General features: G+C 37.3%; 1 protein-coding gene across 7 annotated transcripts in view; it reads right to left on the bottom strand.

Moving 5' to 3' along the window:
- Positions 1-6,585: 6,585 nt before the first annotated feature.
- ZNF496 (zinc finger protein 496) overlaps positions 6,586-20,577 on the bottom strand; it is a 37,004-nt gene continuing 23,012 nt past the window's right edge. For all 7 annotated transcript variants that reach the window (XM_069076026.1, XM_069076022.1, XM_069076023.1 and 4 more), the window contains one exon: positions 6,586-10,038. In XM_069076026.1, the coding sequence (XP_068932127.1) occupies positions 9,245-10,038 (794 nt within the window). In that variant the 3' untranslated portion in view covers positions 6,586-9,244. The remainder of the gene's footprint in view (positions 10,039-20,577) is intronic.

Genomic DNA, 20,577 nt, shown 5'->3' on the forward strand with positions numbered 1-20,577 from the left:
TCTTTTATTAAGGGGATTTGTTCTGTGAAGTTTGGATTCAGTCAAAAGGTTGTACTTGAGGACCAAGAGGGCTACATGTGGCCTCAAGGCCAGAAGTTCCCCACCCCTGGTCTAAGCCTAATTTCTACGATACTGCTTTCTTGTTTTCCCAGAAAATTTTTATTAAATAGGGATTTTTTTCCCTAAGAAATTTGTATTTTCTACTTTATCAAATACGGAATCATTAAGCCATAATTTTATCTATTATTTCTAGCTTTTTTTCTTCACTTCCAGTTTGTCTTCTAATTTTTAATCTACTTTTATGCTTATTTTAGTTTTGTTTATTTTTTTGTGGCATTCTAATTTTCTATTTTGTTAATGTATGTTTGTAAGGACATGATTTTTTTGAGGACTGTTTCAGTAACACCCCCGAAGTTTGGGTATATTGTTTCATTATTATCATTTTCATTTATATAATTTTTTTCTACAATTTGTTTGACTTACTGTAATGGGAATGTAAATTTTTAGGATCTTCCCTGCCCCTAGGCTAAAGTGCACCTGGAGCCTGGGGTGGGAGGCTTGTTTTTCAGTAGATACTTCTTGGTTGGCGAGTGAGTCAATAAGGTTGTTACATTCTCTGAACCAGGAGAAGGCTATATAAGCCCTGATGTGTAGCTTTGTTTTGAGGCTCACTTTGAGAAGTGTTCTGTGATTTGATGTGGATTCTGGGAAGCTGTTGTCCAGAGACCCCCGGCTTTGAAAAACCCAGATGTTGAAACCCAGATGTTGATTTGGTATGGATGTAATCGTTGGACCCTTTGGAAATCTGTCTACTTTATCTCTTTCTCTGACTTGATAATTCTGTCTGTGTATTCTGAAGTTCAGGGTGCTGACCTTTTTCCCCTGAACTAGGTTAAAGATACATGTTTGACTGATTAAAGTAAGCTTGTTAACCCATTTTGAGTTGATTTCCTTTATCAAAGCAGATCCAATAACCTGTGCTGGCAGACACTCTGGGAACGCTAGGGTGCTTGCTGCTACACTTACTCATTACATAAGATTTTACTGCCTCCATTTAGCTATCTTTTTATGTAGTCTTTGAACAGATTACTATTTTTTATTGCATTAAGGTCTGTAAAGGATATATTTACTATTTCTTTTTTTGCCTCAGTTTACCTTTATTTCTTACGGAATGTGACCAAGATCTGTTTGCTCAAAAATGATCAGCTTTTACGGAGACAAAGCTTGAGGCAAATGAAATGTTATCAAATACCGTGGATCAGAAATGTACAAGCTTATTTTCTTTTCAGTGTTCTGAGATTAGATGTTTCAACAGACAGCAAAGCTGTAGTAATGGGAATGTTCTGAGCAGGACTGTTTCCTGTCCACAAATATCTTGTCCTCTGAGTGCTATATAGTTGTGCTTTTCTTTCCTCCCTCTTTCCAGAGGTGAGAGGTTCACAGGCATCATACATTGCACATGTTTTACAAATGCATCAATTAATTGTGCTGACTTTTTTTATTTTTGCCTCTCTCACATGCCCACATGAATGCATTATTTAATCCATTCATGTTTAAAGTTAGGTTCACATTTTACTCCATTTATCTTTAATGTTTTCCCCCAACTTAGAATTTTTCCCATCTTCTGCTATAAACACAATATTATATATTTTCAATTATTTTAGCTCAATCTATTTTATAGCGACCCTATTTCCACACAGTATCTTCCTCTCACTCATGAGCCCTGCTCCCTTCTAATTCATTACTGCTTTCCTTGTTTTTGGAGTTTTATTAGTTCCTTTTTCTTGCTTTCTTTTATCTAATGATTTAGTTCTTCCCCTCTTTTTTGCCCTTTCTCTTGAGTAGATGAAAACACTTCCTTTTCTTCACCTTATTTTGTGAGTTTTAAATATTTCATTTTGTGTCTTTTAATTTTTTTTCTTTCCTTCATTCTCTTCATTATTTTCCCTTTCTGTCTAGATTCTTATTCTTTGCTTTGTGGCCCTTATACTTTTTAGTCCTTCTTTGTTCTCTGTATTCCTTATGGAATTAAAACTTTTAAGGTACTTATTTTGGGTTCTCTCTTCTAAACAGCTTCTGTTATTGCCCTGAAGTTCTTGCCTCCTGGTCCCATTTCTTCTGATGTGCTGAAGTCTTAGAAATATCACTTGCTTCAAGTGGTAAAGAGGATATTGCCCCATGGTAGGAATCTCCCCATGTCCCTTATTGTGCAGTTCATTATTGACCTTTACCCCCTCCTCAGTCTTTTTTTTCCCCTATTTTCCTCAAAATCTTATTCCTAGGTCTATACCCTCCCAGAAACTTTGATTATCCCTAGCAGGATGGATCTCTAAGCATCAGATCCTTGCATTTCAGATCTATTGCAAGGTCCCCATCTCCTTTTCCCTGAAGATAATCTCTTACACCACTGAAACAAGGCTTCCTCCTTTCTTGAACCTTTTTCATTCCTTCCTTTTGCCTTGTCACACATTCTCCTATAGACTCTCTTCCTGAAAGACTACAAGAGTTATTTTCCCTTCATTCTTAGTCATATTCCCTTCAATCTTCTGCCTCCCCTCCCCCATTTGTGCAAGTGTGGAGGTAGTGGAAAATATAGGGAGAAACTACAAACTACTCAGTGTGTCTGCTCTCCCAAAACATAATTCATGAGTCCCCACTAGAGGCCCCATAGGTATATATGACTAACTCATCTGATCCTAACCTGAGATGAACAAATTGCATAGATGAGGAAACAGAAACACATATTAAGTGACAAGGTTACATTACTAGTGACCGAATCAAGACACGTCTTCAAATTCCCAAGGTTAGTGGTTTTTTCTTATAGCCATTGGATTATAAATTTAGAGCTGGAATGTTCTTTATATGTGACTAGGTCCAGACCAATCATTTAACAAATAAAGGACTAAGGGCAAGAAAAGCTAAGTGACTTACCCAGGGTCAAATAGCTAATAATTGTCTGAGGTGGAATTTAAACATTATCTTTGCAACTTCAAATTCAGGACTTGATTCATTATTCTATGTTGCTATTTTTCATATAACAATGCTTAGAACTTTTGATTAATGCTAATACCACCATCATTATGATGGGGTACTTGGGTGCTTGTTGTGTTTGTAAAATCACATTTCTCCCTAACCTCAAATCTCCCTAGCCTCAAAACACTGTCTTAGGCAGTTTCTCTCTAGCTTAATGGCAGCATGCCCTAACAAAATACTTATCTCTCTTCCTGATACAGTGGCCATCTGCACTTACAGAATTTAGTTTGACCCAACTGTGTACTGGCTGAAGCAGCTATGTACTGGGTCATAGCTATCATATGTATCCCATATTCAATCATATGTATACTCCCTAGCTCATTATACACATCCTGAATCCCTCGTTAGCTTGGAATATAAATTTATTCCCTTATAGATATTCTCCTATCTTGTCTAACAAGACATTGATGGGGACCACCTGAGTTTTCCCAGTCAGCCCTAACTGCTAGCTGACTTAGTGACTTTTCAAGCCTAAAACCATACCTCCATGCAAACCCCCTTCAGGCTATTTCCCAGTGAATTCTGGGCAATATGCCTGCACAGCAGATATTAAGAGTGAATGTGCATTTGAAAACTCACCATTCCTTAACTACTCCTAATCCCACCCTGACTCACCTAGTTAGCATATTTGGCACAGATTCTACTAAAGATTATCCTATAAAAAACTTTAACTGTACCCCTTTAAGGTTATAGGTTCTCTAAGAACTCTTGCCCACTGTAAAACATAACAATAAAACTTTGCCACCTTGACTTAGAGAATGCTTGAGTCCATGAATTCATTCCAGACTACTTCCCAGGGACTTTGATTATTAGGGTTTCTGAACTCCCTGACCCCTTGACCCCTCGTCAATTACACATTAAGCATAATATTTACTCCTGAAAAAGGCATGTTAGTAATATGTCCCTCCACTGTCGAACCTGATTAAAATGTGGGGACCACCTTTCTTCCCTTTTGTCCTCCTAAATTTGCTCTTTTAATGATCTCAGAGGAGCCATTAATTCTTATCCCCATTTGTAAGGGTTATGGGATTTAAAGATCTTCCATGCCCCATTGGACTTGCTGATGTAGCAGGAAGGGGCGGAGCAAGAGGAAGCGGAAGCCAAGCTAGAGTTCCTGCGGTGGCTAGCAGTGGTGGCGACGGTGGCAGCAGCAGCAGAGGCAGGGGCAGCGCAAAGCCCTTTTTGAGTTAGCCAGAATTTCTGCTAAGGACTCCTGCTGAGGACTGCCAGGGGCTGGAGCTGCTGGGAGCGTGCTTCCTGGATCCTGGGTGGTTGCTGTGAGTGGGGAGAGGAGGACCTTTGCCTGAGGTAGCCTGTTCTGTTTTAAAGGCTTGAGAATGTGGATGCTTTCTACTTTATCTACCTGTGCCAATGTCATAACTACTCTGATGGCTTTCACTTTCTGGTTTTGGGACTCAGTCTTTTGGTATCTTAATAAATTTTCTAGCTTATTCCCCCATATGGTAAACATGATGTATTTTGTGATGGATAATTATATCAGCATATCTATAATTTCCATAGGCATTGTGAATATGGCATTGCTGATACACCATTCTGGATGTACTGCATACCAATTGTGACTACATTGATGTTACTAAGAAGACAGCCAATTTACACAAGTTGCAGGCTTCCCCAAATTTAATCTCAGGGCCCCTATTTACCTGCCTCACCAAGTACAGTTATCTGGTTACAATTTGGTTGGGCTAGGTTCTCTGTTTTACTTAGATTCTACCATGTATTTTGGATGGTATCTTTTGATGCCTCTGAGATTCCTTTCAATGGTTTGAGTACTCCCTCTCTCGATTTTAACATTTAAGGTAATCCAAGGCTGTTTTGAGGAAATCCTGGGATCTTGCCACTCATTAGCTTTACTTTCCTTTGGTGAAGGTCCTTCCACCTTCTTCTTATAGTCACAGTTCATGTACTTAAATCTTCCAGGGATTTAATGTCTGCTACAGAGATTTTGACCATGAAGTCTTGTTGGTAGGGCATGGTTTTCAGTATAAATAGCCCTCTCCAGCCCTCCCCCTCTGCTTTTAGAATCTGAACCAGATCAGACTGGGAGTAGGCTAGAGGTAGACAAATATTTTTATCTTGGTGGTGAGTGGTGTGGGTTACTCTCTTAATTCCCCCATTCCTCCTAAAACTAAGTGATCCATTCAGTGCAGTAGATGCTTTTGGGTGGCATGCAAAAGGTGAAAAATCTTAAAAACGGAAGTAACTACAAAGTTACCTAACTCCAGATAGGAGTTACTCTGGACAGGCAGATGTCATTTCTCATTGACAAGCTCCAATAGCAGGGAAATCATAACTTTCTCTTGTATAGCTCATTCCATTATTCTATCACCCTGACAATCATGAACTTTATTTTAATCTTCTTTCAGGCTTTGCAGATGTAGAAAACTGGCAGGCAGCTTTCTCAATAAAATCCTTCATTTATTTTCTTTTAGTGACAGCAATTAAGTTCTGAAAGCTAACCAAAAGCAAATTTTTTTTCATAATAGTTTTCCTCACTATTGTATATGCAGAGGATACAGGATAATCAATAAAATACTTTTGCATATATAGAACTTCTGCACCACAAGGGACCTTAAAGATTTGTTGTACCTTACTGGCATGGAAATTTCTTGTGGATGGGGATGGACTTTGTATGTTGCTCATATTGTATCACCGGTACTTACGAATTACTTCCTAGATTAATGTCTTGTTTAGTACAGTCCCCTCATTTTCTAGAGAAAAGGTAAGCCCATCTGTGGGATGAAAAGTAGATGCACTACATTCCTCATCATTGCCCTCAATGTTCCATCCTGTTTTGCTTCTAGCTGGAAGAGAAGCTACATACGTTGTCAGAGACCTTAACAAGTACTGTATTGCCACTGATGCCACCTATCCTCATCTGGGAATGATTAGAAAATTTTCTTCTAGGAAGGATTAGACAGAATAGGAGACAAACACTTCTAGAACCTGCTCCAAGCAAGTCCCGAAAACCTCCTGAGATAGACTGTTCGGAATCTGATCTGTGTGCTGTGTTCTTGTCGGACCCGAGGGGAACCGCTGTCAATGCTACTTCTTGGTGGTCTCGCTTGCTTTCTCCCTCTCTCTCATAACTGATAGGTAAAGAGTTTTTTTTTAACCTTTTGGAAAACAAAATTTCTACAGGTCTGATTTGTAAACTCAAGAGACACTAAAATAATAATAAATGAAAGATGTTCAAACTGAAAGTCAGAGTATTATCACTGCCTGTTGTGCTGTCTCTCTCCCATCCCACCCAGCCCTTGGAAATGAAATTTCCAACCACTCAATGGATGATGGAGGCCAGTTCCTCTTGGGCTCCAGGTAAGATCAATCACTCAATTGTGCTGAAGGGTGACTTCTTTGCATATAATCCATATAACCTGCTTGATTTTGAGAAAGTAATTCCAAATGCTTTGAAATAGGGACAATTCTGCAATTCTTAATATTTTTGAGGTAACCAGATTCATCTCCCCCCAACCTGTTCCCTCCCCCCCCCAAATTCAGAAAATTACATCAAATGAGTGGCCCACTCTAGGAGGAGGGAAAAATATCTGTAACTTTATTGGGGGTGAGGCATATTGTGTGTGTGGGGAAATTAACCTCTGGATTTTAGTTAATATACTAAAAACTGTTGCATAATCATGTTTAATTTACTGAAATATTTTAAGATCTATAATTTCATTTTTATCTTCATACTGTCCCAGTTGATAAAGCAAGAATGCCTACATACACAGAGAAACAGGCAAGTGACTTAGCCAAGGTCACACAGCTAGTCAATCAATATCTGAACTTCCAAACAGAAACCAATAATCCAGACCCAGTGCATTTCCCACTAGGCTGGAGTTAACCTTTCCCTATACTTTTATAAATAAAGCAATTCAGGAAATTCTTAACATGTGTGGTACAAATCACAATGTTTTCACCATGAGAAGTCAGGTTTTCACTTATGCCCACTGCATAAATCAAAGTCACTGCTGACAAAGTCACTTTAACTGTCCCTTGGGACAATTATTTTTTTCCTTCCTAGTTGGGAAGGGTTAGGGAGACAAATTCCTGGGAGTGGAATAAAGCCTATATTTGGAGCTCAGTGTAAGGATCCCAAGAACAATAAAAGCCTGAAAAGAAATGGGAGTTTGGAGGCCAATAAATCTTAATAAATCCACAGAAAGTTGATCCCTACTCCTAGTTTTGCTTTTCTAAGTAGGGGGAAATACTGTTCCCAGCCTTACCTCATCTTTGACCAGAGACATTCTCCAGAGAATGTTCCCCTATTGAAACTAGGGATTATCTGATCCAGAGCAAGGGGTGTGGGTGGGATAACACTGGAAAAGTTGTCAGGAATACTCCAAAAAAATCAGACTGATTAACATGATTTTTAATCCTTCTATCCTTAATATGATGCCTTGGAGAGCATTAAGTTGTTTGGGCACTAGTGTGTTACTTCCTTCAATAACTAAGACATGTTGCTTTCATTTTTCCAATTGTCTAAGGTCTTCTTTTTGAATAAATCAGGGACTGTATCCTAGGTGAGGGCAATGTTGTCTGTTTTTTTTATTAATTAATAATATGAATTTTAAATTTCTTTCTTTAGCCTGATAAAACTTGCCAAAAAGAAATCTTTCTCTTTGGATCAAGACGAAACAAAATATTAAGCAACTGATACCCACTTAGACATAAAATACTTTTATCTCTCCTACAGCATTATAGGTAAAGGTGTACTTTTTTCTAGCTTAAAAAAATTATATGGGGATGGAGAGAACGTGTAACTTACCTTCTAAACCTTACAGTATCCCTTGAGAATATGATGTCATCCAACATCCACCATGAAAATATTTTAGGTGTGGCTATACACATCCAATACTCATACACTCTCCCATCTACCACTGGCTATTCAAGTATGGATGGAATTTTTCTCTCCAAAGAAATGCAGGTTTATGAGAAGAAAAATATCTTGGTTTAAGGTTCCAAAGTGTCCCTGGGCTTAAGTTCCAAGGCCATTAAATACTATGAGTTGCTAGTAATTTGCTCAGCTTTCCTGATTTATAGTTGGACCATCAGTTCAAATCCATTAGTTTACCCAGAAGGTTCTGTTTTATAGGTAAAAGATGGGAGATAAGAATTATCTACCCATATTAAAATTTGGCTTTTTAAAGCAAAATATAAATAAGCAAGAGATACTTTCTATATGCAAAACACTAGAAGAGATGTGTTCAGAATGGAAATATAAGTTAAGAGTAGCTTGGCCACATGCAATTTAAAATGCACATATCTAGTGGGAAGACAAAACCATAACAAACATGAAATATTTTCCTAATCTACACAGTAGGCTTGAGTAGCCACAAAATGGTCTTGGAAATCAAATAAAATTCTCTTAGCAGTCATAGGGCCATGTTGTATTTATGTATGCAAGTACTGGGGGTCAGGGAGGTTACCATTTGTACTGATGTCAATAAGGAATATGGGGGAGAGGACCTGATACTGTCTGTTGGCTTAGCATGTGGATTTGCTTGACCTGCTTTGGAGAGGAAGGTAGCTTCAAGAGATGGTAGGGTGTAGTCAAAGTTGTCCTACTTTGATTAGGAGACTTGAACTTTATGTTGGTTCTATCAGGAAAACCTATATTTACTTACCATCCTCTAGTCATGGCTATTAGAAGACTCTCAGGTATGGGTATTATCTCATGCTCTGGAACCTTCTAACTAAAAACAGAGAGGTATAGTAAGAAAGATTAAATTTAAAGGGATTGAAGGCCAGAAAGAAGCTCATAAGTGAAGGAAAGAAATGCTCCTCCAGGTTTATTTGAATTTGTGTATAAGATGCCAAAGCACTGGATTGATTTCATATCCAAATCAGTAAAATGAGAATGCAGGGGGACGTAAGGGGGAAATGGACAACAATTATTTGGCAATGGGGGGGAGGAGAAGAAGCTAACTGACTGCATTACTCATGTTTTTTATGCCTACTGAACACTGTATTGCTATATGGGTGGTGATGCAGAGTAAAGGAATAATTATATGGTCTCTGTGTGTATGTGTGTATGAATGAATAGAAATGAAATGTCTGTGTTGGTGTGAGACTCAGCACACAAAGTGGCACAATTCAGTAACAGTTATTAATAAAATCACAATAGTGAGATCACAGTGACCTAGTGACATAAGGCTTCTTTCTAATTTTCCCAGCATATTAGGGTATAAATTTAGTAAGAGTTCAGAGCTTGCTTAGAGCGTCTCTTCATATGTACTCGTTGATGTCGAATGAGATCATGCTTATGAAAGAAACTTTTGACACAGTACCGACATTTAAAGGACTTATCTTTTGTGTGAATGCTGCTGTGCTGGACCAGGTGGTCATGTTGCTCAAAGGCTTTTCCACAAAAACAACACTTGTGTTTTTGTTCTCTCTTTTCCTCTCCAAATAAGGTGCTAGGATTTGTAATTTCTTCTGATGGACTAGATGAAGATGAGGACTCTTGCTGTGCTTTCTTGCTTAGTTCTGGCCCTTTTTCCTGGTTATGCATTCTGCTGTGGGACACAAGATGGGAACTGAGGCGGAAACTTTTCCCACACTCACCACATATGTAGGGCTTCTTAGTTTCATGGGTCTCCCGGTGTTCTTTAAGATCCTCACTCTCAGTGAATGTTTCCCGGCAGACAGGACACTCATGAACTTTCTTCTCTTCCTTACGGCTCTTGAGATGCCTGATAAAGTTTGCCCTCCAGCGGAAATTCTTCCCACATTCAGGGCATGTGTAAGGTTTCCTTGATGTAGTCTCAACCTGAGAATGGATAGCATCTCTGAAGTTAGTTAGGTTATTCTTGTGGGGTAGGGAAGGGTTGCGTCTCCTCCTCTTGGAGACTGGAAGATCTTCTCTGCAGGACTGACTCTGTTTGGGATCCTCATCTCCCGAACTGGATAATATAATCTCAATGGAAACTTCCTCTCCTAGATTTTTCTGCTGAGGCATCTCCTTCTTGTTCATGTTGCTATCTCCTGAAAAAGGAAAATGAGAATCCAGACCATGATGAGATAAACTATTAAACCCAGAGTAGTATATTAACTGACATCATAATTGTGTTGGTATTCTGCCATTCCCCAGCACAGGAGCAACTTTTTAACTCCATTCTCCTTTCTTCTACTTTTACCAAATCCCTAACTTTTTTCCCTCCATTTCTACTTCTCTGTGTCTATGCTTTATGCCTTCCAGTTGATCCAATAGTAATCAATCCCTAAAGAGCATCCTAATCCATAACCTAGAAATGGTGCCCTGATAAGACCATGGAAGAAAAGTTGCTAGATGTGATGATGGTATCCTATCTCTGACACCCACTGGCTGTGCAACCACTGGCCAATCACTTATCCACCCTGGGTCTATTTTCTCATTTGTAAAATTGAGATAATAATGCCTATAGTATCTACTTCACAGGGCTGTCATAAGATGATATATATAAAATACTCTGTAAATTTTAAAGTGCTATTTAAATGTCAGTTATGTTTATTGTGATTACATTTGTTTTAAAAATTCATATTTTGTGTTGATAGCTTCAAAAGGGTATAGTGGAAAGAGAGATGAGAAAACTTAGAGTGTAGTCTGAGTTTTAACTAGCTAAATTATTTGGTACTAAGTAGATGCATAAGCATTAGAGCTAAATTCCATCATCTGTGAAATGAATAAGTTAAACTAGGTGATTTCTAAGGTATTCTCTCAGCTCTACAATGCTATGGCAATGTTGCAAAGAGTAAGGATCTATACCCTTTCCCTAGTTTTTGGTTTTTAACTTCTGGATAGTTTATGCATTTTGTAGTGATTTTGAATGAGACTTCCCTTTCTATTATTTGCTTCTAAATTTTGTTACTGACATACAGTACGGAACATCTAGAGGTAGACAAAATTAAGTCAATAATTTGTGTAATAGGGTGGCCAGGTGGCACAGTGAGTAAGAGCACCAGCCCCAGAGTTGGGAGACCTGGGATCGCATCCGGGCTCAGATACTTAGCACCACACCCAGAAATAACTGGTTGTGTAACCTTGAGCAAGTTACTTAACCCCAAATGCTTTAAAAATAATAATAATAATTTCTGTAATATATTACCACCTTAAAATCCAATTTTTTAATAGAAAGTCCCTTAGCCAATCTCAGGTATCAATTATTAACAGAAAAACTAAAGAAATATACTTTTAGCCAAGATGGCTGCCTGAAGGGAGAAAATCAGATCAGTTCCCCAATAACTAACAACTCTAGCAAAAAGCTAAAAATCATACCAGGTCAAATAATGATCAAGACATTCAATAAGAAACAACAACATCCCAGAATTGCATAAAATTCAGCTAGAAGTTCATGGAGGTCACCAGCAAAGCCAGTGTCCAAGTTCAGGCAAACAAGCTGGCAGCATTCATGGCCACCATAGATGCAATACAGCTAGAAAAGTTCTATGTTCAGGAACAGCAAAGGTGGATAGAGGCCTCCCATGAGAAAACCTCAGGGTGGTCAGAAACCCAAAGTTTCCACTAAGCTCCAAAACCTCTAATACTCTCTCCTACAATGCCAGAGACAGCCATGAAGATCCATTCTCTGAACCTCAAAAGATCCATATGGTTTAACTCCACGAGGCAGAAGTATAGAAACCTAATTGACCAAAGAGGAGAACAAGCAGGGCCTATAATTCCATTCAAAAACACAGCAAGAGGAAGATCCAAGCACTATAGAAGAGTAAAACAGAGAAAATACTGGCCACTATAAAGAATTATTGTTGTTCTAGAGATGCTCCAAAATCCAACCTAGAGTTTATGACAGAGTAGTATTATAACAACTGCAAGTATTTTCCACAAGGACTACCTTCTTCTGGTGATTTATATGGAAAGAAATAATACTGTTGGAAGTAATCTAGAAAGTATTGCTAAAGATTATGAAGTCTTGGAAAAGAAACTGAAGAATTAGGGCAATAGGTGGTATTTTCACATTGCCTCAGAAGAAATGAAGATTTGGTCAGTAAGCAAGTAATTTAAAAAGATAATATCTGGAAATGGAATTTGAATTTCTGGACCATGGATTATAATATAAGAATGATGGACTCTAGGATGGAGTACTAACAAGTAGCAATCTCCTAGTAATGGCTAGTAAAAATGTATTTGTTTGGCATTTTGGAAATCTAATGAAAAGGAAATTTAAACTGAAAATGAGGAAGCAGAAAACTACCTGTGTATATGAGTATCTTTGAAATTGGAAACCACAGAGAGTAGCCATAGTATAAGAAAACTAGCCCAGAAATTTAGTAAGCAAAATTCATGAAGGAAGTCAGTTTCAGATAGTTATGCAAAAATGGAAAAAATTTAGATAACAAGTTATATAAATTAGTGATTGTAAGTCAGAGTGAAAATAGATTTGCCTTATATTTTACTAGGAAAACAGAGTTAATTCACTGTGAATACTCTATTCTCCCCTTCTCTATCTCTAAAAATGCCTTGACATCATCCTCCATTTTCTCTTAATTCTTCTTAGTCTCTCTTAGTATGGTGGTCCTTCTCCTTGATAAGATCATTCCTTTTATCTCTCTATAATGTGTCCTTAAATCACTCACTCCCTCTTTTTTTTTTCTCATCTTTAGCCTTTCTAAAAAATGAAAAGTTCTTTGAAAACCACAAAGTGTTACATAAATGCCAACTATTGTTACTATTATTCCCTTCAAATATGTCTAACCTTCCCTCAATTTTAAAACAAAAACAAAACTAAATCCTACTATACTTCCTCTTTTCATTCACCTCTTAGGAAAAGCTGCACCTGTATTCTTTGCCTTAACTTCCTCTCTCCTCACAACTCAAACTGCTCTCTCCAAAATTATGAATATATTTTTTTAAACTCCAAAATATTTATTTTTTCTCCCTGACATCCTGTCCCTCATTATTGGAGAAGAGAGAAAGAGACAGAGAGACAGAAACAAGGAGACAGAGAGAGTGTGAGAGAAAGAGAGAAGGAGGGGGAAAGGAAAGAAGACAAACCCCCTGTCATACATATAGAAAATATTCCCATATTGGTCATATCCCAAAATATATTTTATTCTAGCTATTAGACCACCACTCCTGTAAGGAGGTGTGCAACATTCTTCATCATCAATCATCTGGAATCAGAGTTGATCACTGAATTTAAGTCTTTCAAAATAGTTCATTTTAATAGTTATTATTTTATTAATTTTTCTGATTCTGCTCACCTCACTCTGTATCAACTCATACAAATCTTCCTAAGGTTTTCTGAAACTTTTTCTTTCATCATTTCTTGGAGCACAAATACATATTCATATCTCATAATTTGTTCAGTTATCCCTCAACTGATAAGTACTCCCTTAGTTTCCAGTTTTTTGCCAGTATGAAAAGAGCTGCTATACCTTTTTTTTTTTTTGGTATGGATCCTTTTCCTCTCTATTTGATATCTATTAGTGATATCCCTGAGTCAAAAGGTATTACAATTTCATAATACAATTTAGCAACTTTAGGGGCATAGTTCCAAATTGCTTTCCAGAGGGGCTGTAATGAAACTTTCTCAAAGCTTACCCTACTTGACTTCTCTGTAGCATCCAACACTGCTGTCCACCCAATCTTCTTGGATATTCTTTTATCTCTGAATTTTTGTGTCACTGTTATTACTTGGTTCTCATCCTACCTATCTTACTGCTCCTTATTTGCTGGATCTTCATCCATATTATGCATTTAAACTGTAAGTATGCTCCAAAGCTCTGGTTCTTGGCACTCCTCTCTTTACACTCTCTCATTTACTGATGTCATTATCTCATAAGGGCTCAATTATCTTCTATAAATAGATGAATTCTAGATCTATATATTCAGCCCTAACTCTGGAGCTTCACACTTATATCATCAACTGCCTGTCGGACATCTTGTACTACCATAGGTATCTCCAGTTCAACATGTCCAAAACAACTCTTTATCTCCCCAGTCCCCCAAACCCCCAACTTCTCCCTCCTACTCCTATCCCTCTGAGGAGAGTACCATCATACTTTCTGTTACCTAAATTCACAAGCTCACCATCATATTTCACTATTCACTCTATCTCACATATCCAATCAGTTGCTAAATCTCTAGTATCTATCTCATTCTCTCTACTTACTTACTTAGTCACCATTCTAGTACAGACCTTCATTGCCTCTCATTAGACCTATACTCTATAGGTCTATATATCTGTACTGCAGCTAGATGACTGCATTAGATTCCTACTTGGTCCTCCTATTTCCTCATCTCTTCCCTCTCCAATAAATGCTTTATATGGTTGCCAAAGTTATTTTTCTCAAGTGTAAGTATGACTGTCTCTCTCCTTAGTAAGTAGGAGAAAACCTAGAGAACCTGTCCAGAAAGAGTTGTCAGTCAGTTACGAATTCTCTAGGACCCCATGTCACCTTAGTCATTTTGTACTCTGATGCCGTGTTCCCCTATTCCCACCCTCCACATATCTCTCTTTATTCTGTAATCTACTTAAACTGTCCTAGGAAAAGATACTGGAGTGGTTTGCCATTCCCTTCTCCAGTGTGTCCCAAATGAATTGAAGCAAACAGGCTTAAGTGTCTTGCCCAGAGTCATAAAGCTAGTAAGTGTTTAAGACTACATTTGAAGTTAGATCTTCCCTATTCCAGACTGGTGCTCTATCTGCTGCATATCTAGCTGCTAGAGCTAGTTCAATGTTTGGCAGGCTCCTATGGAAAGTATGGGAGAGAAGAGGTATTAGACTGACTACCAAATTGAAAATCTACAGAGCTATATGCTCAGAGATATATGCCTGTGAAACCTGGATAGTATACCAGTGCCATACCAGAAAATTGAATCGCTTCCATTTGAATTATCTTAGGAAGATTCTGAAGATCATTTGGCAGAATAAGGTACCAGATACTGAAGTCCTTACTTGAACTAAAGTGGCAAGCATTCAAAATCTGCTTCAGAGAGCAAAACTCAGATGGGCTGGTCACATGGCAAGATGCACACATGCCAAAAAGACTGTTATGGAGAACTCACACAGAGCAACTGTTCAAATGGCGGTCAAAAGAAGCAAAACAAGGACCCTCCCAAGGTCTCTCTTAAGAAGTTTGGAATCGATTGTGTGACATTGGAGACACTGGCACAGGACTGTTCAATGTGGCATGCCCACATCAGAGAAGGTGCTGTGCAAAGCAGAACTGAAACAGCTCAAAGGAAATGCAGGATGCATAAGTTTAGAGTATCCACTAAATGTTCACATGCACTATTTGTGCCCAACCTATGGCTTGTATTGGTCGGATCAGCCACAGTTGGACACGTTGAAACTTGACTCTAGCATAGTGATGTCATTTTGCTCCTTTTCAAGAATGAAGGACTACAACCAACCAACTTAAACTGTAGTTAAAAAAACACTATCATTGCCTCTGTAAAGAGTATATCAATGGATTGCCTTATTGTTTCAGATGACTTCTCATAAAAATGATAGGGTTAATCTAGATGACTTCTAGGATCCCTTCTAGCTCTGAAAATAAGATCCTGTGAAGTATTTTCCTTTTAAATAGTATTTCAGAGTCACAAAGTCAAGAGATTGAACTAAAACTTAAGAGTTCTGGGTGGCAGAAGAAACTATTTATCTGCAAAATGTACTGAGTTTGTACAACTGTAACCAGGGTTCTAAATAGCCTAGAAACAATGAAAAGGGCTGTAACAGATGATAGCTGGGATAAAAAAAAAGTATGAACAAATATTTAGAGAACCAGAAATTATAAACAGTTACCATCAATGTCAAAGCAGATGATTTAATGGTTAGATTTCTGTTTCTTACAATATTTGAGTGTACGATGTGGGGGTATTGTATAGTTTTTCAGTAGAGACGGAGCTTGGTATAGTGGATAAAGACCTGGCCTCAGAATTAGAAGAACCCAAGTTTAAGGCACACTTCTGACAAATGCTGGCTGCATGAACCTTGGCAAGTGACTCAACTTCTTTGTGTTCCAGGCATTTCCAAGTTTATAGATGCAGAATAGTTGGAATTCCCTATACTGACAAAATCAAAAGACTACACAAAATTCATTTTTAAAATGAATGCATTAAATGTTACAACTCTGCTTTTCTTAAGACACCTGAAATGTAACCATTGCCTCTTTAAACCTATGCCTCTTTAAACATACACTAGCAGATAGATATTTGGATGGGGGAGAAGGGGAGAGAATCTGCAATCAAAAAAACTTCAAAAAAATTTCCTCTACAATTTTAACTCCATTCTAGTAATTTAACTAACATACCATGAAAGAGTAGAATGTTAGGTGGGGTATGAATGGAATCAATAGGGCATTTGTTAATATTTAACATCAAATTCATTTGCTCATGCACTCATTTCTCCAGGTCTCCTTCCACAGAGTACCTCCTAGAACCTGCTTCTTTTAAGTAGTGCCTTCTCCAAGAAGCCTTCTCTAAGTGAAAAAAAAAATTACCTACTGTATATGATAGTATCATCAACAATTAAACATTTACTAACTACCTATGTGCTCCAGGCAGTATGAGAGATACAAAGACTAAATTAAATTAGTTTTCACCATTAAAGAGCTTATATGTCCTATAAAGGGTCAGAAAAAGTATGATGGAATCAGTTCTCAATTATCTCAACCAATGGAATGTAGTCCAAAAATAGATAATCTAGAATTTACTTCTACTTGGCACTGGGGCTGCATCACATGTGCAGTGTTATCTTCATTATGCATGCTTTTTTGTCACAACAATTTAGATACACTGGATCACAAATCAATACCCTGGTCTTACACTTAGACAAATGTGTAATACATAATAGTTATATAAAATAGAAAGTTTCCTACAACACAGTAAATATAATGGAGCTTATATTTTTGCCAGCTCATTTTTCTTCCTAATGGTTTTTCTTGCTCAAGCTAATATTAAAATGCCTTGTTCTTCCATATTTTACAGGATAGGTGATCTTGACTCTGTGAGAGATTGTCCCTTCATGAATCTGGGAAAGAATCATCTTTATGGGATTTCAAACAAATCATTACATTCTCATTCATTGTCTTTTGCTATCTCTACCTTACTGGGTTCATGTACTATTTTTAAGTGGAAAATCAGAATAAAAATGAATTTCCATTAACTGAGCATTATATTATTTCTGAATTCCCTTCCATATATGTTACAGAATTTCAGATCTAGAAGGATTCTTAAGAAATAAAGATGAAAAAATTAAGTTCTGTAGAACCTAAGTTACCTGTCCAAGGTCACCTAGCTGGGGAAGTGGCTGGGGGTTTGGGAGAACCCAGAAAGGGATTGCAAATTCAAGCTTGAAAAACTACCTATAGAAAACTGAGAACTGACATACACACAAACATATACACGCACAAGCACGTGTACACATGCATACACACACAAGCACACTTTACATTACATGTTTTAATGTTTAAAAATTCAATAAGTAAGCACTTAAAATACTAAGGAGAGACTGATGCATATATTTTGTACTTACTACACTGTATAAGTATACACCTTAAATTTTATCACCACATATTTATAAGATGCTGAACTTTGAAATTCTGCCACAACTACCTACACTTCCTTGTTCTAAAACACATTAACAAGCATTTATCAAGCATTTGCCATATGCAGAACATTGTGCTGTGCCACAGTCAGCAAATTCAATGAGACAGGAACTACCACTCTAGGATGTCTCACTACCATATACTTTTTTCCCTCTCCTCAGTTCTTAACCTCCACTACTCTATTTCTTCACTCTTACTTTTATTGTCAAATTGCTGAATAAGCACTGTGGAAAAAGTCATGTAAACTTTGTTGACATGCTGCTCTGGAATCTCTTTGTTCAACACTTACCAATCCCCTAATTTTACTTTATACAGTGACTATTTTCCCTTGTCTTCAAGGCCCAGACCTACACCCACACTTACCTGATCTTCTGCTTCACTGAGAAGACCTTAGTGTCCCATATTCTCTCATCCATATCCCAGAACTTCTCAACACATTCATCCGTTGCTTCCTTTTCCTCCTCTCTTTTTTCAGAAGGCCCTACACTTGGCAAATCTAATTCCATCTACTCAGCCTTCTTCAATCTTCACTTGTCTTTCGTATTTTTTAATCTCTCCTTCTTGATGGGTCCTTTCCCAGAAGTTTATCACTGTTTCCTCCTTACCACTCATTTTGAAAAAAACAACAACAAAAAACCTCTACTTCTTCTCTACTTGAGCTACAACATCCATCTCTTGATTTCATTTAATGGTCAAAATTCTTGAAAATTTCTGTTTGTATATGTGTGAAACAATTGTGATGTAAAGACAAAAGGCATCAAACTACCCTTTTAAAAAAAAGTAGGCTGCATTACTATCTTACCATTCAATTTAACCTTTTATCATTCACTTTAATATGTCAACTAAAACATCTTTCTCAAAGGTACTAAATCCAGGAAATTTTTTTCAGCTCATTCTTAACCTGTAGCATCTGACATTTGGGATACCTTGTATCTCTAATCCAAACTTCTCTCCTGACCTCCAGATCCACATTTTCTTTTGAACTTCTTACCCAATACTAAAAACTCACCCTTTCCAAAATGGAATTTAACTTGCCTCTTTCCCTTGATTTTTATAAATGGCACCACTACCATTAAGTCCTCTATATTGGAAACTGTGGTCCTAGCTTTGACTCTTCACTCTCCCTCATCTCTACTAAAGGTAATAAATTGCCAAGTCATAGCTATTCTCCATATCTCTTGAAACCATCACTTGTGACATACAGTCACAACTTTAAAAAGGCTTTATTACCAGAACTTGGATTGTTATAATAGTCTTTCAGACTCTACTCCCTACCATTATTAATCTATCTTTTATATTGTTGCTTGATAAACTGCATAGATATGATCATGTAAATTCTCCGCTCAATTTCTAACTCCTTAGGCTGGCATTCAAGAAATCTGGTGCCATTCTAATTTTTGAGCCTTGTTCAATAATATTCTCCACCAAATATTCTTGTGCCTCAGCCAAACTAAACCATCTATTATCCCCTACACATCATATATTCTTCTACTTCTATGTCTTTCTTCATTATACTTAGAATACAATCAGTTCCCTCTCTGCTTGTTGAAACCCTAATGGTTCCTTCAAGAAGTCAACTTAAACATCACCTTTTCATGAATCCTTCCTTGATCCAATAATAAGGAATGTCTTTCTTTCTCCAGTCTTCATACAGAACTTTTGGGGTACTCCTCTTGTACTTGGTTTAAATCTGTGATTTCTCTGGTGAGGAAAATTCTTTAGGCTCATGTTTTGCTGATTTAATCAATTTGTTGATTATTCTCCAACATCTGATCTTAGAGCACTGCCCAAGGCAAAGGGAGCTTAAATGATTTGCCCAGTGTCAAAGAGCCACTATGTGTCATAAAAACATTTCATTTTATGTTATAGTTATGTATAGTGAGAGACAATGTAGTGTCTGGAATCAACAAGTCAAATTCTACTTTTAGAAGTTTCCATTTCTTCATCTATAAAATGTAGTGCTTACTTCATTGGGTTTTAATGAGAATTGAATGAGCTAATAAATGTACAACTACTGAAAACCCTAAAATGATACAAAAATGTCAGTGACTTTGTAAATGACACAAACTTTTATGTTGTAAGCTCCAAGATCCAGTATCCCTACCATCACTTAATATTTGTTGATCTCAGTTTAAGTGAATATGATTCAAAAAAGGTAGGAGGAAACTAGGAGACATTTCTTAACAGGACAGGATCATGATAGCTAAGAGTTCCAACCCAGTATAGCTCTGAAATACTATGGATTCCATTTTCCAATCTGGCTCTACCCCATTCTTCACCTATATAGGTGTTTTGGGAGATCTCCTCCAAGGAGTCATTGAATTTTTTTGATACAAAACTAAATTCTTCTTTTACACTATAATGGCTAAGTAGGTAAAGTAGCTGCTATTAGAGGGTGACTGGGTCAATCTTTACCTAAGTCCTCTAAATTTAACTGGCCCCTAGGCCATGCTGTATCCCATCTATTCATTCATAAAGATTGTCCCACCCACTCTGGTTTTTACAAATAAGGGAAAAATAATCAAATCAATGTGAACCATTATGTTTGGTAAGTGCAAAGCAATCTATTGCCTATAGTTCTACTTACAATCCCCACTGTTATCATTTTCCAATATATGCTGTAATCCTCTAATAAAAGGTAAGATACTTCAGGGCAAGTACTATTTTACTTTTATATTTCTGTCCCCCGTACCTAGCAAAATGCCTGGCATATAGTAGGTATTTAATAAATGTTTGATTCTTCAGTGAAACCAAGTTATTATGCTAAAGAGAAAAGGAAAAAAGGAGTATATACAAGTCCATCATATCTCATATATTATTAGATACAGCAGTCTAAGATTTAAAAAAAAAGGTAAATGTGTATAGTAGTAGTCAGTTAATATTGAACACCCACTAGCATGGAACACTGCTCTAATTAGATAGGGTTAAACCCTCACAAAGGGGAGTATGCTTTGTTCCATTCAATGGCCAGATTGC

This window comes from Petaurus breviceps, unplaced genomic scaffold (genome assembly GCF_028583685.1).
Source record: "Petaurus breviceps papuanus isolate PSGF00001 unplaced genomic scaffold, PetGlider_PUasm1.0 90925, whole genome shotgun sequence".
NCBI classification, from domain to species: domain Eukaryota; kingdom Metazoa; phylum Chordata; class Mammalia; order Diprotodontia; family Petauridae; genus Petaurus; species Petaurus breviceps.